The sequence below is a fragment of the Manacus candei genome, unplaced genomic scaffold (genome assembly GCF_025592945.1).
Source record: "Manacus candei isolate 608988 ecotype Guabito, Panama unplaced genomic scaffold, ASM2559294v1 h1tg000014l, whole genome shotgun sequence".
In the NCBI taxonomy this organism is placed as follows: domain Eukaryota; kingdom Metazoa; phylum Chordata; class Aves; order Passeriformes; family Pipridae; genus Manacus; species Manacus candei.
In genome coordinates, this window is record NW_026138062.1 from 60,799,592 (window position 1) to 60,824,279 (window position 24,688).

The 24,688-nt window shown below is 37.8% G+C and overlaps 1 protein-coding gene across 1 annotated transcript in view; it reads left to right on the top strand.

The window, feature by feature from the left end:
• Positions 1–24,688, top strand: part of DCBLD2 (discoidin, CUB and LCCL domain containing 2) — a 42,206-nt gene that overhangs the window by 12,246 nt on the left and 5,272 nt on the right. Inside the window, exons 2-14 of the mRNA XM_051780989.1 lie at positions 5,080–5,307; positions 8,258–8,395; positions 9,603–9,654; positions 10,614–10,686; positions 13,200–13,333; positions 13,983–14,023; positions 16,594–16,809; positions 18,360–18,484; positions 21,948–22,095; positions 22,478–22,660; positions 23,607–23,700; positions 24,061–24,110; positions 24,387–24,524. Of these exons, the coding sequence (XP_051636949.1) occupies positions 5,080–5,307; positions 8,258–8,395; positions 9,603–9,654; positions 10,614–10,686; positions 13,200–13,333; positions 13,983–14,023; positions 16,594–16,809; positions 18,360–18,484; positions 21,948–22,095; positions 22,478–22,660; positions 23,607–23,700; positions 24,061–24,110; positions 24,387–24,524 (1,620 nt within the window). The remainder of the gene's footprint in view (positions 1–5,079; positions 5,308–8,257; positions 8,396–9,602; positions 9,655–10,613; positions 10,687–13,199; positions 13,334–13,982; positions 14,024–16,593; positions 16,810–18,359; positions 18,485–21,947; positions 22,096–22,477; positions 22,661–23,606; positions 23,701–24,060; positions 24,111–24,386; positions 24,525–24,688) is intronic.

The following is a 24,688-nucleotide window of genomic DNA, read 5'->3' on the forward strand; positions in this document are numbered from 1 at the left end:
TGTTCACCCCCTGTACCAGGAAGGGTGTGAGAACATGTGGCCAAAAGCGAGATGCAGACAAGGCTTGCTTTTGTCTGTGGCTGTGCTAATTTGAAGTGCCTTTGAGTGTTTATTGAGCTATGGCCTCTCTTATGAAAGTGTGGGGTATTTTATGTTGTGAAACATCTGTAATGGGATGAAATGCCCAAACCAGTGTGTTACTGAGGCAAATAAATGGCTTAAAGATGAAAGTCAACTGTATGCTTGTGTTGGCTTGTTAAGAAAATTAATTCTGACAGAGGAACAGATTCCTTCCTGAAGAGAACAGCATTCTGTGGATTTTGGTGGAAACAGCAGTGAATTTGGAGGACACAAATAAGGGCATTTGAAAATACATGAAAAAGCTGTTCAGAATTTGATGTCTCTGTGGTCTTAATTCCTCAGTGTTTCTTATTCATGGAACTGTTTTGTTCATTGTGTAAACTTCCTTGCCCACACTGAGAAAAGCAAAAAGTAGAAGCAGTGTCTTAGCGGCACACTGATAAAAAGCGGGGAAATACAGAGCACAGGAGCTAAACAGAAGAGGAGAAATTGTAGTGGTGTATTGATTCAGAAAGAGTTGTGCATTTGGAGTTAAATGAATGCTTTAAAATACCCATTTTGCTTACTTAGCTCTAATAGATTTGGTTCTACCTTTGCTTAGTTAAGAAAGTTTTAATTACATCCTATGTGTAGTCGCAAACACAGAAAATCATAGCTTATATATGTAAAATCTTCTCAGGAAACCCACTGGTTAAATTGAGTCTGTTCGAAAGTGTGAGTGTGTTAAAATTGAGATTAGTGTATTATAATTATAGATTATAATATTAAACTGTCTAATGTCTTTATTTTATCATTCACTCTTCTCCAAGTAAAGAGTGGGAAAGTATTCACTGGTCTTAAAAATTAATTTTTTATGTGTTTTGGTAGTGAGAACAAGATTAGCAGTCACTTACAGCAGCCAGTCTCAAAGGGAAAAAGTTCTGATTAATTGACTTCCACAACTATAAAGAATAATTAATTTATAATAATTATATATTGTATTATATATGTATATGGGTGTTAAGAGGTACTTAGCACCCACTCCTGCACGTTTCATTTTCTTCCTATACCAAAACCCAGTGTATTTTGATATGTTTGTGTTGGTTCAAGTCCTGTATTTTGTTGATGTAAAGAACTTGGGTATAAGAAATTGTTTTAAGTCATCTGCATGATTGCATAGACATCAGTGTGCCATAGCCCGGGGTTATATGTAATCTGTCAGGGTAATTCATCCAGACCGCGTTCAAAGGCGCCTGCAGAAGAGATGGATGGTTCTCCTGATGGCAGCAGTCTGCTTTTGAATGCTGGCTCCTTAGAGGGGCAGTCCATGTTTCTAACACACGTTTGGGTGAAGAGCCGAGCTCCCTCGTGTTTACAGTGGACATGGACCTCGGGACAGCTGGAATTCCATGCACGTCTGCAGAAGGGTCAGCACGTGTCAGGTGTGATGTGTGTACACAAGTGATCTGGTGCTTCTGCCGGGGCTTTTTCTATTCTGCAGGTGCAGTAGGTCTGTTGTGTGACAGAGAAGACTGAAAGAAAGCAGGAGGCTTGTTCAGCTGTGTACTGAGAACAGAGGTTGTCAGCCCGTTCAGGAATAATTGATTTAGGAATTGATGTCTCTCTCTTCCGTATGTTCTCAGATACTCCACTCCCATGCACACAGATAAGCAGAAGCAAAAGATTCTGTGGCACTTGACTTCTGAATGAATGAGGTAGCCAATGCTCCTATATATGTGGCTGTAGTGCAAAGAATTGTATTTTCTCTTTTTCTTGGAGAAATTGCTGAGTATTGCAGATTGCTCCCCTGATACAGGATGTGTGTGTGTGTCTCTGGAGTTCATCGGTGGTATTTATACAACTTTGGCAGAAATGATGAAGCACCACTTTACATGGAGAGGCTCAAGAACTACCCTTCTCTAGTAGCAGTAAAACAAAATGTGATTTCATTGTCCTGCAGGTTTCACTGGAAGTCTGATTTTTTTAGAAATTTGCAGATAGCTCCTGAATGATGTGGCTGCCCTTGGCAGACTGTATATGCTGTGGTAATCTTCAAATTCTTCAGGCATGAAGTGTCTGGCATTTCTGTTATCACTAACCTAAGTGAAACATACAGCAAAATGGGATATAAAATGTCCTTTCAGAATGTGATACTTGTAAAAATTGGATTTATAGTAAGATGATGTTCTAGGTGCAGTTCAGCACAACTGTTTTTCCTTTCCATTCATTTCTATTATGATTTGACAGCAGGTTTTTTTAATATGGATAGAGGAGTATTTTTCCCTTCATGTTTTCAAGAAAGCCTGCAACAAAAGGGAGATTTGTGATTGGCATTTCTATTAAATTGTGTGAGACAGACTAAAAAGCATTTCTCTCTAATCAGTGGAAACAAGACAGTGTTCCAAACTACCAGGGGAAATTTTAACATTTTTAAGTGATGTGTCTTTTAAAGAAAAGTCACAATGTCTTTTTAAAATTTACAGTATTTTATTTGCATTTTATCACCTAAATGTGTGAGGATTTTTTTGGAGTTCTTTGCTTTTCTCATCGGAAAGGTGCCCTGTTCATCATGCAAATGCAGTGCAGGTACTGTTTCATGCTTGAGACAGCTGAACAACAAGCTACTGGAAAGAATGGTTTAAATGAATGTTAGGCATGGTCTTATCTACTTCTAACTAGAGAAATTTATGGTTTAAATACAGTTTGAGTCAAAGAAGAGACCCAAGCACTCCTTTGACTTTCAGCAGCATAGACTTAGGATGCAAAAATGCAGGGAACAATCAAAGATACAGAATCATGTGCATTATTGGCATTCCTGGATGTAAGAAATAACATTTGTGTTGTTACTGTGTTGCAATAAAAGGCCCATTGAGAGGCGAAATAATTAACTGCCAAGTGTTCTAGATCATGCAAGCATTCTTACTTTCCTTAGAATGCACTCAGAGCAGTTTATCTGCCCATACAGGTGAAAGTTACTATGATTTCATGTTCAAAAGGCCACTGTATTAGTGTATCTGCATAATATTTTCAGTCTGTGAATGAATAAGGAGTTGCTTACCCCATCACAGGATTGGAAAAGCACAGAACTGGTTAACTGGCTCGTTTTTATTTAGGAAATAAACTAAAACTGACTGCTGCTCATGTTGAAAATTATTTTTATGTGTCTGCAGTATAAAGAGTTTTGAAATACTAGCCACGAATATCACCATGAACAAATTTGTTGTTTGTATTTTTGTTAATATAATAAGTTCCATGCATTTGGTAGTGTCTGGGAGTACTTGCTTGCAAAAAGCCAGTTTACTAGCAAAGGAATCCGTTTTTCTTGACTGTTAAGCATATTGTGACTAATAAGGAGTCTGACATTTGAATGTTTACTAACTAATAAACCAAGGCCATACAGGTTTTGAGTGATAAAGCTTTCATTTTTCTTAGATTTATAACATGCTTTTGGAAAGAAACCAGAATTATAATGATACAAAGAACATGCAGTTTAAGTTACCTCTTTGTAACACTGGACGATTGTGTCTCATGTATTCAACAGCGGTAATTCAGAAAAGTAATTTATCATCTGTCACCCAAATGGAAATACTTGTCGTGGGATAGAACAAAGCGTTTTAAAGCAGATTGCATTAATAAAAACGTGGCTGAACAACAGCTTTACAAATAGAAATTTTGATTTTACTGGAGCAGATATTCCAGTTAACTTTTCCAGAGATGCATCATTTTGATTCAAGACTGCTAGCAAGAAAATATGCTGCAGTTTGCATATGCATCTGTTTATGAATCTGTATATGTCAGCAGCACTTCAACTTTTAGAACATGCAGCTGTCTTTCAATGTGCTCAGATTATAAAGAGAACAGTTTTTGCTACTAGAAATTAGGTGTATTTGTGTCTTGGTTTAGAGACAAATACTGGAGTGGGAACTAGTTTGCAAACAGATTAATCAGATTGAGTTAAGTTAATCACAGTTTGTTTCCGACATCTCTTCAGTGCATTGGACTGACTTTTCCATTCAGTCTTGCATGAAATACATTTAAGAATGTTGAAATTTAGTTAAAATTCTTAAATATGTGTACAGTCTTTGTCCCTAAAGCTTAGCTTACCTTTTCATGCTTTGTAGAGGAACTGTGCACATATTGTGTAATATGGAACACTTTCGGACTGACACCTTTAGCTCTCAAAACCAACTTCTGTCAATACAAATCATGTTGATTATTGTGAATGTTACTTTAAGAACATTTTTATTTCCAAACCAGCACATAAATTCTTGCACTTTTTGTTCCACACACTAGGGGAAATTCATGTCTAGATTTATCAGTTTGCTCTTCATAATTTCATATGGAGAATACACAATTGGTGCTATTTTTTCCACTTGTTAAACAAGTCTTCATTAGTATTGTTATTGCTATTTAAAGTTAATACTCTAATGTTAGGTAGAGGACTCCAGGTTGGAGTTACAATTTAATTTGTTGTACAAATGCAGAAAAATTGAGTGAGTTCTCTAAGTATGAATGAATTGCAGCATTAAAATTGTGGTGCAGTAGAAAACAACGTGCTAGTGGTTTGGTAGTGCTCAGAGCTGTGTTCAGTTGTGTTCAGTACTGTTTGCTGTTCATTGGCTTTCTACTTCTTTTCCATCATGTGAATACAGTAACCACAGTAAAACCCATATGCTCTTGTTTTATTGGCAGGTTTCTCCCTCCTTTTCAGAATCCGTTTCCCTCTGTACTGAGGTGTAGAGGGAACGTGAAATAACAGGGACACTTTCTGTACTGTCTGTGCAATTTTTAAAGCCATTAGGGATGAATTTTCATCTCATTGAGGAAGTTGTAGCAGCTCTCTGGTCATCTGTGATGAGAAGCTAAACATAAGGCAACATTAGTTGCCTTAATTACTGTTTCCTCTGCATGCGACTTATCTTGGAGTTTTCTTCTAACGTGATTAGTGTGGTTTGACTAAATCCCCAGTGAAGCCTTAAAGATGAATGTGTGAGCTGATTTCTTCTTGTTCTTTTGTAGGTGATGGATGTGGACACACTGTTCTGGGCCCTGAAAGTGGAACTCTTGCTTCCATAAACTACCCACGGACATCTCCCAATAGCACAGTTTGTGAATGGGAAATTCGGGTAAAGCCTGGGCAGCGAGTTCAGCTCAGATTCGGCGATTTTGATATTGATGACTCAGATTCTTGTCATTCCAGTTACTTAAGAGTTCACAATGGAATTGGCCCCAACAGGACAGAGATAGGTAGGAGCTTTTATAATTGATATTTGAGAACTATGTCTTGTCTAAAACTTGGATATAACTTTTGTTACTTTTTGACAAAAACTAGATGCTAAATGCAACATAGATCCTTTGATAATCTTTGATTCTTAAGATTATCAAAGGAAACCCCTTGGTTATGTGGGGTTTTTTCTCAGACATTTCCCGGTAGCTTGCAAAGTTCTTGTAAGCACTGAAGAGGAAATTGTAGAACTATAAGGAGTGTATATATATATATATATATATATATATATATATATATATATATATATATATATATATTTGTATCTTACCTGAAATGCCTTTCCTGTTATATGGATTCGCTCTGATTTGAGCTGTTTGTCTTGGTGGTATTAAAGGATGTCCAGCTTCAAAAGTCGTGTAGTTCAAATACCCTCCATGTTTAGATAATATTCATAGTTTAATCTTTGCTCTCTTCAGGAGAACAAATTCAATTTCATGACTAGAAGTCTGTGTTGTTTTTTTTGAAATAGCAGTGTGATGTTATAATCTGTGCCTAAGTATATGTAGGGTGTTAAGACCCTTGTTACTTGGCATAAAACTCAAAATGAATTGTCATTCTTTCTTCTCTAATATTAATTGTTATTATGCAGATTAATTTTATTTTCTTACCTAAAACTTTAATTTGGAGAAAGGGAGATTTACCACACTAAGATTGTTTTTTTGCAACTCAAATGCCTATCCCACTAAATAGAGTTTTTTTATAAAGAGACTAGTGGAGTGTTAGCTTTGTTAACCCTCTTTTCCAACTGCTACCTAGGTAAGAGTGTGTGAAAATAAGTATGTGCTTGGCGCTGTTGAGCCAGGCTTAGTCTAAAATAGGAAACACTGAATACCTTAAATGGCAAGGAACATCAAGTTCTGATAAGTCTATTACTCACTTTTACAAGTGACTTAATGGGTTCGAGTAAATTTTCTACTTCATTTGTTTCTCTTGACTTTCAACTGTTCCCAGCTGGGGTAGCAGCACAGTATGTTGAGCAAATGTGTGTGTTGTTCTGCTCTTAATAAATTAAATCACAGAACAAACAGTGATATTAACAGTGGCAGGTACAGATGATGCAGGTTCTTGAATGTTCATGTTTGAAGCAACACACACTGGAGTGATTAAACGGTGACCTCAATTTCCTTAGAAGAAATCTGGATTTATCCTAAGTTTTTCCATTCAAGACTCCTGACATGCTCTAGTATTAAAATACTTGTATTACAGAAAGTCCAAAATGCAATCATACCTATTTTAATCTGAAATTACTTAAAAATTGATTAGATTAAAAAATAAATTGTTAGTGGATTACTTAGTTGATAAAGAGAAGGTTCCTAATGAAGCTTTTAAGGGCTAGTGCTTATTCCAAACCTCTTGAATATTTATCAAGAAATCAAATGAAGATTCAAATAGTTGCTGTTAAGTTTGTCTCTAATGTGAGATTTAGAGGTGTTTTTTATAAAATTTCATTACAGCACAATCACTGTACATCTGCAGTCAGGTGTACTTCAGACACAGGAGTTCCCTCTCCTGCTGTGATGGTGCTGTACACAAACACTGGGGTCCTTCAATGCATAAGTGCAGAAAAAATAGTAATATTACATCTTCTGCACATACAGTTGACAGAGGCGTCACTGCAGTCGTGTTTTGTCCATTTCTAGTGCCTGCTTTTTAAAAAGATTGCTAAAAATCTGGCAAGAGGCCAGGGAAGAGTTAGAAAAATGATTTATAGTCTCAAAACTATGTCTTGCCGTGAATCATAAGGTGCATCAGTCTACAGTTTGTCAAAGGCTGTATGTCCATGGTGCAAGCAACACTGGGTAGTTTATCCAAGCTAGATTTAGGTGTCTTGCACTGTGTATTTGCCTGAAGAAGGGGATAAATGGTGTTTTGAGGACAGTCTGACCTACAGTGAGAGAAATCTCATGCTGGTCAGTCATGTAACAAGATCCAGTGGCTGAAAACAAAACTTATGGAATGATAAGCTGAAACATATGGAGTGTCATTTACTGCTGGTGATTATCCACTTTGATTATCCACTGCAGAATCTTAAATAGGGTTATAGATGACTTTTACTATATAGAATGATCAAGGGAGCCTATAGAACGGAAGATTTTTTTTTTAACAGGTTAATGAACTGATCAGTATCTTTATTAAATTTTCTAGTTAGTAGGACTGAAGAATTCCATATTGACCTGAGTCTGTTTAGCAGCCATTCATCCAGTAATGTTATTTAATAGCAATTCTAAAACTTCATGGGGCAAATATTGTCAACATCTGTGGATTCCAGCATCTTAATTTGAATTGTGTTATTTTCGTTCACTTTGTATGGCAAGAGAAGTATCCAGATACAGAACCTGTATATGTTTTTTAGGTGCAGCAAAACAGAAGGTGCACCAACTAGCAGTTTATATTAACGGTGCTCACGTATGCTTGTATGTTACTACTGAAACGTAGCGAATCATGCCTGTTGTTATCCAAAACTGAGAAAAGTACTTGACAGAAACCATGGAAAAGTTGACAAGGAAGAAGTGCCCCAGCAACTGAGGGAAGATGAAGGCTATTTTCTCATTTGCTTCTCATTTGCTTCTGTAGATGCTTCTCATTGCCCTAACTTGATCCTTTTTCTTGACATCTTCTTTGAAATACTGACTGTGAAGGTTATGTATGATTAGAGGTGAATGGCATAAGGTCACATTTATCTGCAAGTGTTAAGAGACTCTCACCTGTTGACAGTGACAAAATAAATGTGTTACCCGTAGTCTGCCTTTAAATGGACACTAACAACCTTATTGAGTGTCATGTACGTGTGTTTGTTTTTGAATATACACTGGAAATAATGTGAGCTTACACTGTAAGTAAAATAAGGTGCTGCAAATGCTTATTACCTATGTTGGTTTGGGTCAATCTTTGTTCTCCTTCTCTCCGTAGGAAAATACTGTGGGTTTGACTTTCAAATGGATGGTTTAATTACTTCAAAAAGTAACGAGGTCACAGTACAGTTCATGAGCGGGATTCACGCTTCTGGACGTGGATTTCTTGCAGCTTATTCAACCACTGACAAATCAGGTATTTATAATTATTTGGTAATTTTTCTTTGTTGGCAAAATTAGAACTGTCTAGTAAAAACACAGAACTAATTTATTTATTCCCACATTCCCACAAATTAACTTCTAAACATTTAATACACTCTTGCTGTTACTTCTGTGTAGGACATTGGTCTGCCAGTTACTTAAAAGTTGCTGTAGTTTTAAAGAGATGGTATCATAGCTTGCCTTGAATAGCAGAGGAAGAATGTCAGTTGTCTGTTACGAATGAAAGAACTCCTTCATATTAAGGATAAAATGCATTTTTTCAGCTAGTAGTCAAGGTGGCAGATAACTATAAAGTTTTCCTATCAAATGGTGTATATTTTATACAGACTAAACTCATGGAAAATTTTATTTCAGTAGCAGTATCCTATACTCCCTCAGCTCTTTAATTACATAATCTGCTGGCTACCTTTTAGTCTTTTTGCCATTTCTTGTTTTTTTGCCATGTTTTTGGTTACTCTAAGCTTCTGAAAGAGGTTGCTGTATTTGTTTTGCATCTCCTTCCACTCATTGTAAAGGTGACTGACCTACGTGGTCCATGAGGAAATGAAGGATTACAAGCAACTGCTTCAGCAGGCAAAAGGCTTGAAAAAACCCTCTCTGGAAATAATTCTAAAAAGAGCAGATAAAGACTTTCAGTTTTTAATTTTGTGGAGATTTTGTTGCTTTCCTCTCTATATGTTGGACTGTATGTGCTGAGCCACATCAGACACAGACATGAAATTTGAAGTATCTGTCATGGATGCCAATAACATGGCACTATAATATTTGTTCCTTGTACTGCTTAGGTTCAGCACTGCAGAAGTGTTAAATGCTGAAAACACAGGCCTCTTTAGGTACAATATTAATTTAATTTTGTGAAAAGAGCGTATGTTTGTGTCTCTGAATTATCTTGGGTTCTCTGAAGTGTGGCTATAAATTAAAATTAAGCTGTACAGGAGATGGATTTTTGTAATATGTCTAATGTCACATTTTCAGTAGATTTTCCAGTTACTTAGACAAATTAGCAAGGTTCTACTGTAATACAAAATCTGTTGAAAGAAATTTAGTCGGAACATGGTTTCTTCATTCTGAGACTTTTGGTGAAGCCTCAGGGCTCAAATGTTTATTTTCATGCACTTTAAAAAGCATACTCAAACTTACTGTCTTTATTATCCTCTTGACCTGACATTTTTTCTTTCCAGACTTAATTACCTGTTTAGACAATGCAAGTCACTTTTCCGAACCAGAATTCAAGTAAGACTGATTTTTACCTGTTTCCACCCAATCTCTTTAATAAAGTAATTTTAGTGTTTCTACTTCACTGTTACTTATATCTGACTGCAGCTTGAAAATTGACCATCCAGAGAACTTGAGAAACAATTAGGGTTAGAGCTGAGTAATTTTAACATTTGCACTCCTGCTTCCTCCCTCTCTCCCGTTTTTGTTATTTACAGTATACAGTAGAACCTCGTTAATTTGCACTAACACATAGGAGCTAACATCTAATTCCCATAGAAAGAATATTACAGCAGGTGTACACCTTAAATACTGAAATTCATATTATGGTTACCTAAGGAGCACTAAATGATGAAATGTGTTGAAAATTGCAAACCCATTTCACAGTTTGGTGTGCATTAATGAGGTTCTGTGGAGACACAGAATGCTGTACCTTCTGATGGGGGAAGCATTTGTTATTTCCCTGTTTTCTCCTTCTCCATTTCCATCTACAGGACAATGTTTAAAGCTGCAGAGTATTGTGAAGTACCTAAACTTACTTTTTGGAGAACATAAGCCATGGCATCATGAAACATTTTGAAGTGCAATTTTTGCATTTCTCTTCCATTTTCCCAAGTTCCAGAATAGGGCTCTAATAGGTTCTGACCTTACCATGTGCCACTGTTTTCATGGAACCTGCAATATTGCTTCGATGTTGTTGAACTGTGGTGAAAATGTTAACAAGTTTACTCCAGTTCACTTTTGCAGATGTGATAATTTTCATGTTTGCAGTATGAAATGGCCCTGGAACATGAACATGGGCTGGCTCCAGCGGTGCAAGTGTCTTGCCTCTTGCTTTTCACTCAATTAGGATATATCCTTACATAGGGATATATGAATAACAGTGTATTGTAGATCAAATCGTAGTTACTATTTTGTAACATTAAAAGAGTTGTAAGTGTATGTATATCTTGACTTGATATTTTGTTCACTTCCAGTAAGTATTGTCCAGCTGGATGTGTGATCCCTTTTGCTGATATTTCAGGCACTATTCCCCATGGATACCGAGATGTAAGTAAAAATAGTGTGGGCTCAGGTGAATTTTGGTAAAACACACAATGCACAATACAAGTCAGCTATAGTTGTTCATGTTAGTCCTGCTTCCTGGATGCTGGAATTTATACCTCCTAAGGTGAATAACATGGTATTCAGGTTTTGGCACTGCTGCTAAATGACAGGTGCTTCAGATGCTGCCCCCTCCAAGAAGTGAAATAGTGTAGTAGAATCTCAAAACATTTTTGTAAGGGCTGCAGAGAAAGGTGGGTCAATCAAAATATTGTTTTCTATTTCCTGTTTTGTTTTTGTTGGCTTTCTCACTTTGGGAAATTCAGATTTATAATGAAAGAACCAGTGAATGATGTCCTCCTGGTTTTTGACAATGTAATGTCTCTCACAGCAGGGTCTCAGTGGTTATATTAATTTTTTATTACAACTGGACAGATGAAATACTGTTTATGCTCAGCACCTATAAAATAATTTGCAAAACAAAGTTAATACTCTAAGATTAGTATTTCTGTAAAATGGAAATTAAATCTTCAATAATGTACTATTTACTTAAAACACTGCAAAACCGTGTATAATGTTTTTCTAATGTAAGATTTTGCAGCTGAATTAACAAACTTGCCATAGGACTGGAGGGTGTTTCCTTTGTTTGTTTTTAGATTATTATAATTTTGCTAGCAATCTAGTAAAAATTACATGAAATCTCTGTTTTTTAAAAAATACTCCTTTAATAAGCCATTAGATCTAGCACAAAGACAATTTAAAAATGTTAGCATTCAAATATTTTAATATTAAATATGAACCTAAAGTGTGCCTGATTGATCTTCTTTTCTCAAGTATGTGTAAATCCTTAAACAATCACCCACATGTAAAAATGTCACCACAAGATAACTGTTATATGTTCTGGTCCACGGTGAGTCTTCACTAAATGGCTGTGAGGTAATTTTTGTAGCTGGTAACAAGGTGAAGTTGATTCTCTGCCTAACATATTTGCAGCATTCGTAGGAGTCCTGCTTGTTGGGAGGTTTTTTTGCCAAAATCTGGAAAAATTGTTTTCTATGGACGAAAAAGGAAACTTTCAGAAATAAATGCCCTATGACTTTCTTTTGTCACTTTTCTCACTTTATTGCACTGAATATAAAAGCAGAGAATTTCCCAGAAGTCAAGTTGTGTGCAAAGAAATCAAATTGTCCAGCCCACTGTTGGGCCAAGTTTCAGGTAGAGGTTTCTCATGCATCTCTTTCAAATGTACAGCAACTGCTTGTTGCTTTAAAAAAATACTCTAAATCTTGATTCTTTGCTCTGTCACCCTATTGTGGACAGTCCTTGAGAGCTTGGAGCTCTCATTGCTGACATCTTCTGGTGGGCACAGAGGAGAGAGCTGCATCTACTGCAGAATCCCATGTTCATACTTTCAGTGGAAAGGGGAGCTGTGTTGATCCCAGTCTTGCTGGATGTGAGGGGCTGCAGAATTGCAACATGTCTCTCATACCCCTGTGCTGCACATTGCAGGGACACCTGAGAATAGCTCTGTCTGTGCCTGTTGCACTGTGTGTAGCCAGTAATCCTCCAGAAATCTTGGTGCACGTGGTGGATGGTGCAAAGCCACTGCTGCTAAGCTCTTTTTGGAACTGGACTCTCTCTCTTCTCCTGAACACTAGAGTATTTCTTGGTCAAACCCCTTTGGCTGGAAGGATTTGCTTCCCAGCTTGGCTAGTTTTGATCCAGGAGACAGAGGCATGTTTCTCTGCTCACTCTGTGCAGTGCCTGAAGGACTGATGTGATGAGTCCTGCTCACTTGGCACAGCCAGCCTGCAAGCCAGGGAGGTGTCACTGTGACATTTCTTAGTAGATCCAGTCATCCAGGGAGAGAAGGCAAGAACATGATGTCCTGCAAAAACACTTTGTGTAACTGATATCCACTGACCTGTACAATGTAGGTAATTGACTTCTTTAGGATGAGTTGTATTCAGGTATTACTGTGGGTTTATATGGATCAGTGTCCTGGATAACCATCCAGGTTTTAAACCATGTTTAACCATGAGTTAAACTAAAAAAATACAGTGCCTTGGCAAAAAGCTACAAAATCTGCAGTGCATCACTCCTTAATTGTGAGAAAATAAACAAACAAACTTTCAATGTGCTTCCTATTAAAAGATTTTCTATGTATTTATGTCTTCAATTTCCATTGTCTAACATAATTTATTGTAGGCTGAAAGTCTGGCTGTCTGGCTTTTTCAGACTGTTTCACATTGGTGTTGGTTTGAGGGTATTTAGTTACAGGAGTTACGTACCAAATACATCTGGGCAAGGACCCAATGAAATTTAGGACCTTCTTTTTGTTCTTATAAATTTCATAATGAACTGTAGATGAGTCTGTTATTTCTAAATAAATTAGAACAGTATATTAATGTAATAATAACAAAGACTATAACTGGATAGTGTAGCATTTACAATATCTGGTGTGGTATTTAATTTATTTACTTTGTAGTATTAAATTTTTCTTTCCCCCCCTCTTCAAGTCGTCATCACTTTGTATGGCTGGTGTTCACGCAGGCGTTGTGTCAAATACTCTGGGTGGCCAAATTAACGTTGTGATCAGCAAGGGCATTCCCTACTATGAAGGCTCCTTGGCTAACAACGTCACCTCAAAGGTGTAAGTGTACTTCCTGTGTTTTCCTTATCTTTGGCACCTTAGATCTTGGTCGTGTCTCACTGAGGGATTAATTTCAACTAGTGAAGCTACATGTTCCCCTGACAGGTTCTCTTCTCTAAGGTTCTCACAGTGCACTTTTGCTGCAGTGTAATTGTTTACTAGATTTTTTTAACCTGTAAAGATTAATTTTCCAAATTCTGTGAGGATTTTTTACCTGCTTGACTGTAAATTCCTAATGGTCTGTGGAAAAATAGTAATGTAATGGCAGCTTTTTAGTTACAGGGAAAAGAGTGTAGCTTGTCATTGTATCCCAGAAGTCCCAGGAATGAAAGTAGTCAGAGAAAATTGATTCTTGTTGTTATGATTAGCTTAATATGTAAGGGAGCATTTTAATGAAGATGTGCCTTTTGCCTGGTATGTTTGTTTGAAAGCCTCCAACTCCGTATCTCTGGACTAGCTTTCAGTTGAAAAGGTGTTTGTACTGAAAGTGCTGCAACTTGGTGGCAGAAAGTGTTGCTTTAATCACTAAGTGTTTGTTCAGGCATATGTGCATAGGTTTCACTGGCAAGCAGTCAGACAGGAAAAATAAATTGAAGACAGTTTGTTTTAGTTTACCTGAGTACTGCAAAACATCTTTTGTTCTCTGCAGGGGACCTTTATCTACAAGTCTCTTCACCTTTAAGACAAGTGGTAAGTGTTATCACATGTATTACTTGTTATTACTTTGATGCAAATGTTGTGAGTAGGAATAAGTGTACAGGTATATTATTTCTTAATTTTTGTTCTAGTTTGTGAGACTTATTTTACTGCATTCTTCAGTAATGTATATTTTTGAATAGTTTTACTGTCTCAATTTGATGATTAATCCTCACTACATTTATAGGTCAGCCTTGCTTATCTGCAGACAGAGATTCTTTCAAGTTACGTTCCTCTATTGTAGTCTAATTTAAAGTGACTTGACTCCCATACTTTAAACAGACTACTAAAGGAGAGCTGGGCATTAAGAGTTGCTCTTTATTTGTAACAACTGTGCATTCTGGTTTTCTTCCAGGTTTACTCCTTACACTTTCCTGGTTGTCTGTTAAGAAAGCTAGAAGAAATCTCAAAATGATTCCTCACCTTTTTCTTCCTTGTTTTACTTTTTTCCCCTCCCCTTTTCTTGCAACTGAATGCTGTGTGGTAAATTACTGTCTCTCTTGCTCTGGAAGGGCATGTTGGGCCTTGCTCTGTGTCTAAGATATGTCCCTTCTTGGCTTTTATGTTTTGTTTTGTCCATGTGTGCCAGGTTGATGATTTTTATCACAAGTGTTGCCCTTTTTGAAGCTTTACTGCTTTGTGAGTTTTTACCTTCTGTCTTACCTGTTTTTCAAATAGATTAGCTGCAGTTTTCTAAATGGAAGCTAGTTTTTCTGTAGGTCGCTTTGAATGCTGTCTTTGAGTGGATGTTGGCAGTACTGTGAAGACAGTGGCCTTTCCTCAGTGTCTTTAACTGTTTTAATAACAATATAAAATCCATAAAACCATCATGTCTGTTTTTCATAATGATAAAGTTAAAAAAAAGGGAGGGGGGACCATGCACATACTCTTCAAAAGTAAACAAATACTTTTCCTAATATAAATAAAAGGGATGCAGAATGGGGATATAAAGACAGGAATCTGATGGGCAGAGGTGTTTGGAGATGGAAATGTAAACAAACAGACAAAAATTAGAAAATATAATGTACCTAATAGTAAATAATTTCTCTCCCAGACCCTCTGCAAGAGCTGAAAGAAGGAATTGCATGTCTGGTGTCCTTATGCATGAAGAATATTAAACACAGTGATCTGGGTGGGGCTTGCTGGTGTCTCTTTGCTGGTCTTTCAAAATGTGATTTGATAGTGTGTATGAAAGTAATTAATGGCCTGGAAATATGAAGAGATAGGACAAAATGCTGATCTAGATCTCTGGATTTCAGTGACACGTGAGAAATTATTGAATAAACTAGAGACAAGATGCAGGTCTAGATTAAAATCTCTGTAGTTAAGTGACCTAGGAATTTGCTGAAGGCAAAAGAAAACTCCTGTAGTATGCTCAAATGAGGTTTATCGGACTGTGCTGAAGGTCTTACTCTGTTTCTTTTGTAGTAGTTGGTTTCATTTGATACGAAGTAGAAGAGTGTGTTATTAATGCCAGAGGTGTGGTCTGTGCAGAGAAAGGTGAAATTATTTGTACAGGAAGACCTGGCTGACTTTGAGGCTTGAGTGATAGAAATTAACTGAAGAATCACAGAGCAAAAGGTAGAATGTCAGATGCTTACAGACTGAGGCATTTTTTTGCTTCAAACTGGCAACATGTTAAATGGAAACAAGAGATGAGGGAAAGGATTCTGTTAGTAAAGTCCTAACGTGATCCTGGGCTGTGGCAGGTGAAGTATGTTAAGTAGAGACAATAAACTATTAATGCCATCTCACAGGAGATGGGCAAGGCCTTCCCTGGAATCCAGTCACACGTGGGCTCCCTTCAAGGATGAGTGCCCAACCTTGGTGCAGAGAGGGTGTGCTCAGAGGAGAAGGGAAACTAGGCTGGGTTGTTCAGCCTGCCTAACTGAAGGGAAAGATTGCTCTCTGCTGCTGTTTCTGGGAAGTACACGTGAGAGGAGAAAACTGTTGGCACTACAGAATAAGATTTAGCAAACAGCAAATGGATATCAACTAGCCACAAGGAGATTTAGCCCTGAATTTAGGAGATGTTTGTTAGCCATCAGCAGAATGCAACATGGGAAGAAACTCATAGTAAGAATGGTGACCAAAAAAATGCAGCTAATTTCAGGGATGCATTTGAGCTCAAGACCAGGATTATGACATGACTTCCTACATGCTTGGATGTTCAAATTAAATTGTCATACTGAGGTGGGTTTAAAAAACAAGAAGTTATATAGACACAAAAAGGAACAAATGATCAAGTAGTCTGTTTCCCATTCCTGCATCAACCATCTTAAACCGTGACAGTTCCCCCAAAGCTTCTCATGTAGTGCTCTGTGTGAGTGGTGACTAAGAGGATATCCATGTTACTCTTGGAGCAGGCATAAATCATGGCAATCTCATTACTATGAAGTTGGGTTCCAATATCACTGTTAGAAAGCAGAAGACAGTGTGTTTTGTTGATAGTGTCGTTATGGAATAAATTTAGATGGCACTTTAATATTTGTACATAAAGTCTTAAAATCCAAGCAGAGTAGCTTCAGTTTTCATTTTCAGTCCTCACCTTTTCTGTTGTTCAGGTTGTTATGGGACACTGGGGATGGAATCTGGGGTAATTCCTGATTCCCAGATCACTTCATCGTCTGTTCTTGAGTGGCCTAACCAAACAGGACAAGTAAACATTTGGAAACCTGAAAATGCCAGACTAAAAAGGGTTGGTCCTCCTTGGGCTGCTCTTATCAGTGATGAACATCAGTGGTTGCAGATTGATTTGAATAAAGAAAAGAAAATAACAGGTAAGTGAATCTGATGTGATTTTTCAGCAGCATTCAAAAAGTTTGGTTACTGACATCCTTTTTTCCAGTGCTAAGTCTTAGATAAAGTCCAGGAGACACTTAATTACCAATACAGCAAATTTGGAGGAGCCTGGAGCTGAAGAGGTATAGTTTCATAGTAGAAGACAGCTCTTTCATCAGAATTTGTTGAAGTTTTTCCTGTGATTTTATTGGATCCTTGATGCTTCTCTTAGCCTGCTAATTGTCTGTTTTGAGGTGCAAATCAAAATCTGGTCAGCTCAATCCACTGGTACCTCCGATGCACATATACTGACTTAGGTTTCTAGATTTTCCCTAGTCCCTGTAAGGGCCATAGTGAATCCAACAGTAGAGACAAGAGTTGTTGCAGTGCAGTGTGAGATAACCAGCAGGCAGAGTAAACCAGTTGGTAGCCTCCCTTTCACCTCCTTGCCTCAAGTGGAACTTGGGCTGGGAGTTGGGGATGGCGACCCCTGAGCAGTCTGTGCCTTACTTCAGCAAACAGGCTCTGCTCCTTCACAAAAATGGTCATTTTATTAGCTGTTTATTTGGTGAGACAGCTGGAGGTGCTGTTTCCCAGCCTGCTGTGGATGGTTTGCTTCACGTTGTGGGAGTTGAGGTCGCCTGCTTATGGTTACTGGTTCCCGTTGATTGCAGCCTTGCCCATTCGGAGTAGTGAAGCATCGGCATTTTGGGTTTAACCTCTGGTGTGGCAGTGCAGCTGTTGTATCTTTGGTATTGATGTTAGTGTTTTCTGTTTTGTTTTAGTTGTGGAAAGGTGATTCACTGTTGATAATGGGCATGTTTGTCATCTGATTTAAATAAAAAATAAATTTGTTTTAGGTAGAGTGTTTAGTAGATAGAATCCTGGGCTTTCAGGCTATTGTGAAACGTTCTCCTTTGATTGGTTTGGGTTTGTCTCTTTCAAATGCATGAATTGGTCTCTGTAACCTCAGCTGCACACCCTGCTATCAGCAGCTTGGCTTCCTGTCATTAAACAACTCTAGTTTACCAGCAGCCTTTGTTATTATCTCCCTAGGGAGTATTTGGATGTTATGTGACTCCTCTAAATCATCCTGTGCTAATAAGCTTTTACAAAACAGCTTTCCTGTGTGAGTTGTTCTGCAGCATGGAAGCATCATGAAGAACTGTAGGAATCTACAGTTCTTTCAGTGGTGCTTTTAGAATGGGAGTACAAGAGCAGGGAAGAGCAGTGCTGTCTCAGCAGCTGGAGACAGGAGCGGGCTGTGGTCAAATGAACGAGTCATTTCCATCAAGAAATGAGGGGAAAAGTGCTTAGTAAGGTTATATCATGAAAATTAAAATACAAAAGTAAGTAAAATGATTATTAAGTTGCAGTCACTATAGAAGTTTCAGACTCTGGCACCTTGGAGTTGGATAAACTTCTTGAAATAAACTGGACCAGTGAAGACTCCAGACTATCTTAACTCTGGATTCAAAAGCTGATCTGTAAATTTTTACAAACTGGTAGCGGGTTTTTTTGTCTCAACTGGACACCTTCTTTTTCACAGGCATTATAACTACTGGATCAACTTTAGCAGAGTACTACTGTTATGTCTCAGCCTACAGAATTTTATACAGTGATGATGCACAGAAGTGGACAGTGTACAGAGAACCTGGCATGGATAAAGATAAGGTAAAAATACTATGCACTTTCTAGGTATGTTTTATGGAAATTTCACAATTGTAAATACAACTAATATTGGTAAGGTGAGAAAACATGAAGTATTCAAGAAAAAGGAAAAAAATTTAAAATCCAGTGTATTTTGTGAGTTTAGATTGCCCTCTTCTGGCCGTAAAATAAAATCTCAGCTGTTGAGAATTTAGACTTCAGGGTTAGTTTGATAATTTTCCTAGGAAACCTTTGCAGCTGTTGCCTTGTAATTTGAGCATTTTGTTCCTCTTGCACGTTCATGAAATTAAACAAATTGTGGAGCTTGAAACTACAGGCAATACATCTTTCTTTGCACTCTTTGGGTCATTAGGTTCAGTGCATGAAGAACCAGACATACCCCGGGAGTGTCAGCTGTGGTTAAATGACAGAAAAAATGGCTCAGTATTGTTCAAAATAACAGATTTGTCCTCTGCCATCACCTCATTTGATTCCAACTCAGCATATTCTGTGATTCTGTGATAGAGCCTTGCTTTTGGATGCATAGGGTTGCAGGCTTCTCCCTTTGATTGAGCCTTCTGTAATTGCACACCAGAACGATTGGGAGGTGCTATTCGCTGTTTTTTCAAAGATGTTTGAAATTCCTAACGTTTTTCAGGGGGCTAGAAGCTTTTCCAAGGCTTTCCTGTAGTCCTCTTTGCAAATAGCTTCTAGAGATCTGGCAGTACTCAAGAAAAACTTCTCCTGAACTTTTTGTATATGAAAAAAAGTAAAATGCTTGAAAAATGCTTGAATTGGGGAAATGACAAATGAGAGTTGCAGTGTTGGAAAATTTTGTTTGACAGCACAGAGGGAAAGGGAGAGAGTTTGATAATAAATGGAATATGAAAATGATTTCTCATCCAAAAACTTATACTGTATTAAGCTTAGGCCAATTTTTTTTTTTTGTGCAAAAATTAGAGTAACAAAAATACAGAGCTGCAGGTAAAGTTAAGTTACTCTCATAACACTGGACATCAAATCTTGGCTAAAAAAAGCCTGGAGTAAAGAACAACTTTACTGTTAATCTTTCTTGAAGGTAATAGTCATTACCAATTCTTGTCTTTGCTGTTACTTGCTCAGCCTCAGAAACCTGATGTGAGACTTAACTTTCAGTGTTGGACATCTGTGTCCTTAATCTGTAACTTCTGCATGTGTTGCTTGGGCAGCCAGATGCAGCTTGTACTTTCTTTTAGTAATGGGCACTGGCAGGCACAGCACTAACAAGGACAGTTACAGCAGTTTGGGCTGGGCACATCCCCTCAAGAATTCACCTCTCTATTTTGCTTCTCATTTGCATCTTTACCAAAACAAGTAATTCTTTGGTGAGGTCTGTAGCTACAAGCCTGTCAGCTTAAAAAAAAAAATGGCCCTTGTTTAGGGGAAAAGTGGCTTTAAATTGGAACACAGTCTTCTGTGGACACATGGGCTGTGACTACTTTGTATTATTCATTTATTTCCAAAATAACACCATAAACTTATCCCTGCATTTAATCTGTCTTCATTTGTTGCTATTAAATATATTTAAGAACAATAAGTTTAAATTCAGAGCAGGACAGATATCAGTGAGAGCCATGTGCTTGTCCACTTGCACTGCAGGGAAGAACAGAGACTACACCCTCGAGGGAAATACCTTGTGTTTGCCAACCTGGATTTTTAGTATGGTGAATGGGTTAGCAGTTTTAGTCTGTTAGTGTCACGTGGATACATAGAAACAAAAATGCTGGTTACTAATTTAAGATGTAGAAAAAATAGTGCACTCAAACATGAAGTACTGCATTTAAATTACTGAGTGATTTATTTTTCCATGGCTAACTAAATTGACCCATGTATCTGTTTGGTCAGTCAGTGCTTTCAAACATGAAGACAGTCAGTGCCTATGTAGAGAGAAACCAAAATACTTACATCTAAGTAGTAGTAATGGGGTTTGGGTGTCTTTTGAGAGTGGAGACATGTTATCTACATCAGGGAGCTAAGGAGTGAGTCCCTTGAAGGTCCCTGGGATCATTAGGGTTTGGTTTTTTGTCTTTTGAATGGATATTTTCCTGGAATAATTGTTTTATTTCAAAACTTTAGGGATATTCTAGTTATTTTGTTACAAAAACTTAAACACAGGAGTGCGATACAAAAGTCTTGTGTGTGGAGGTTGAAACAACAGCAATTTGCGTTGATCAGAAATGCTCTAAAAGCTCTTGACTGCTCCATTTTATGCAGCTACATCAACTGTTACACAGTGAGTGCTTGCCCCTAAGAATGGTAGGGTGCTTTATTGTTTACCAAGTGGTGTGAGTGAGCAGACAACTCCCTGTAATAGTTGTTTTTTCAGGCAAGCGCCAAAATTCTGTTTTGCATTCTGTCCAGTGTGATTTGCAGTATGTGTATCAGTGCTTTAAAAACAAAGAACTCATTTACTGTCACCTCTGTGGTGACCTGTGTTGCAGCAGCACCACCACAGAGCTGCATGTGCAAAGCCAAAGCCCAACTGCTGTGCACTAACATGGGGAGACAGCTCACTTCCTACCCAAAGACATGGCACCAAACCAGTCCTCTTAAAGGAGAGGCAGGGTTGGAATACTGGGGCAAACTGCTCTATTGTTTTAAGCAGCTCCAAGGGTGCAAAACCTGTAGTTTACTGTGAGTTTGTTAGTGTGTTTATACTGCATTATGCAGTGACTGAGTTATCTCTCACTGGTTTTAAATTTCAACCAGACAGACCCTTTCTGTGTTTGCACATTTTAATGAGTTCTTTGTGTGCGAGAATGGGCAGTGAAGGACCAGCTTGAGCTCATCCTTCACTCAAAGTCTGTGCCCTTCTCTTCCAGAACCCCATGGCTCAGTATGAGACTGAGGAGAGCTTTCTCATTCTGAACCTGAATCCTTTACTTTACTTGTGGTTCGGCACTTGTAGACAGCAGCCACGAGAGGACAGTGTGGTTACATACTTGATTGTGCCTTCTAATGCTTTCTCACAAATGCCAGCCCCAGACAGACTGTGCTTAACTGTTAGGCTGTGTGAAGACACTGCTTAATTGCTGCTTGCACAGTGTCACAACTCCTTGCTATACACATATATTTGAAGAGTAAGTGCAAAATACCAAAGAGGACCAAGTTAGAATTACTCAGTGCTGTAAACATGTGAGATGTCTTTAACAGCAGGCACTACCTGAGGAGCATCAGCAGGATATTACATGGTACCTTTACTCTGAAGTAGGTAGCTGCATACATGTACACGTGCCTTTTTTGTTTTATTTAGTTCCATATGCAATGGGGCCAAGTGAGTGGAGATGTGCAGGCAGCAGTGCTGTTCTGGGGTGAATTTTCAGGATCCTGCACTGCTTATTTTTCCTAAATAAGCCATCAAAAATGGTTGTAGTTACTTAGTTGTTATTGCATTTGTATAATAATAATAATGTTTCTCTCTCTCTCTTTCTTTTTTTTTCTTTTCTAGGTATTTCAAGGGAATACTGAATTGTACCAGGAAGTTCGCAATAATTTCATTCCACCTATTATTGCACGCTTTTTTAGGATTAACCCCTTAAAATGGCACCAGAAAATTGCAATGAAAGTAGAACTGCTAGGATGTCAGTTTAGCATAGGTAAGGCAACTGAAAACTTTCCTTGTGCAAGACAAGCAGTGAAATTATTAAGGTTAAAGGTTACATTGTAGGTATATTTTCAATGAGAAAAAAGTCCTTTCTGGCTGCATAATCCTTCTGTAACCAATACTTCTGAATTTCTCCAGAAGTTATTACACTTAACTGGAAAATACCGAATTTAGGTGTACACAAGTTGATTTCGAAAATGAGTGTTTCAAAAGACACCAGTCACTTGCTTCCCATGTTACTGACTCATGGGGGGTTCTCCTTATATAACGTGAACAAAAGCTCTATAGCAAACTGTTTTAGCTGTCTTCTCCTGAAAAGGAGACATGGAAAACTAGCACTTCAAAAAAACCTTTTCTTATAAATTCTTCTGAAGGTCGTGCTCCTAAAATCACCTTGCCACCACCACCACCACCACCACCTCAGAACAAGAATGATGAGAAGAATGCTGACTTCATTGATGACTTCATTCACTCAGTGAAGACTTCATTGCAGACAGATAAAACAACTTTCACACCTGAAATAAAGAACACTACAGTGACTCCAAGTGTAACCAAAGGTATCCACAGTAGAAGTGCTTGGGAACTCCTTATGGTGCTTTGGCGTATATTAAGTCTGTTTTCTAAATTTAAATTTTCCCAACACTTAACATATTATAGCAAATTATCAATATTTACTTCTTAGTATTTACCAGTTATTAAATACACATATGATGAAAGATGTACAGTTGCATACTGCATGTAGAAACAAAACCAATCTTCCAAGTCAGATATATATGTATATACAATGTGTATTATATATCTGGATAACAGTTCTGTCTTCCAAAGCTTGTTCAAACTGACTTCAGCTTTTAATCCCTGAACAAGTTTTGTCAGAAGAAGTTGCAACTTGGACTTCTCTTCTGAATTAATCAAGTGTAACTGCTTTGTTATTGAATTGGATAGTTTCTTAGAACAGAATACTTTTGACATAGCAAATCTTTTATGGATCAGTCTTGTTGACATGGAAGTTGAAGAACATAATTTTGTTTATCAAAGAAAATGGTCAGAAAAGGGAGCAAGGTCACTGCAGACTGAGGCACTGCTAAAGTATCCTTTGGATTGCAGGGGACAGGATGGTCTCATGTCACACACAGACCCAGCACAGGCTAACTGTGATTAACTGTTAAGGTAGTGTGGTATTTACTTTTTAAAGGAGTTCAAACTTAAGTGGTTACACTAATGGATTTTGTAAATAATAAAACATGTTCTAACAGAAAAATCTTATACTAAAGCAAATTGGTTGATTTTGATGAACAACCTTGTAAAAACACCAGCTGTGCATGTGTGTAGAAGAGCCAGATGTTAATTGAAATTTACACTGTGGGAGCATCCAGCAGGGTAACTTAGCTGGGGGAATCCGGTGTGATGGACACTACATGTGGAAACTGTGTGCTTTACCCAAGTAATTTTCATGATTTATGAGAAGCTCTTCTGTCTGACACCAGTTAATTTAATGGTTTTCAGATGTGGCATTGGCAGCAGTTCTGGTTCCAGTGCTGGTGATGGTCTTCACTACTCTGATTCTTATCTCAGTTTGTGCATGGCATTGGAGAAACCGGTAAGTGAATGAAAGTGCTTTAAATGAGTGTGGGAATGAAATGCTGCATGTGTCACTGTGGGGACTGTGTGGTCTGCACTTGTGGAAGGAATTGTGTTCTCTCTGAGAAACCGTTCACTTGAATAGTAAGGACAGCAAAACCAGCTTTTTGTAATTGTTTTCATTAGAAGTGCTTTTACTAAGGCCTGGTTTCTTCAGTAGCAGCAGACTGGTGATGGCAAGCCAGGTTACTGGTGCTTATACGTTAAATTTGAGGACCAGTAACAGCCAAGGTGATAGTTGATGAGCATTAATTAATGCATCTTTTGATAAGCAGAGTAGCTAAAATACCCCTTTTTCTTGTTTTTTTTTTTTTCACAGCAAGAAAAAAACTGAGGGCACATATGATCTACCTTACTGGGATCGTGCAGGTAACAAAAAGGTTTTATGAAATCCTTCACTCAGCATTCAGGAAGGTTGACTGGGTGAGAGTCATGTTGTCACCTCTGCCTCTTCAGTCTGCCAGAAAATATTAAAATACCTTGTAACTTTGGGGACACGCAAATACTGATAATCGAGTTATTTACCTGCTACTACAAAATACGGGCTGTGGTGCAAAAATATTTCAAGTAGCTTAAAACACTATATATATATATATATATAAATGAAGTCTTGAGTGGTTTGTTTGTTTTTTAATCCATGTGTAGGATGGTGGAAAGGAATGAAACAATTCCTCCCGACCAAATCAGCAGAACATGAAGAAACTCCTGTACGCTACAGCAGCAGTGAAATTAGTCACCTGAGACCAAGAGAAGTCCCAGCAATGTTGCAAACAGAGTCTGCAGGTACATTTCACTGTTTTTGTGGGCCATGTAACATATATATCACATGCTAAAAAATGTCAGGATTTCGGCTACTTTTAGTTTTTTCCTGTTTTTTGGGGGGAACAGAGGAGAAATGAATAGTTCTCTGGGTAAGCACATTTCTTAAAATGAGGACCTTTTGAGAT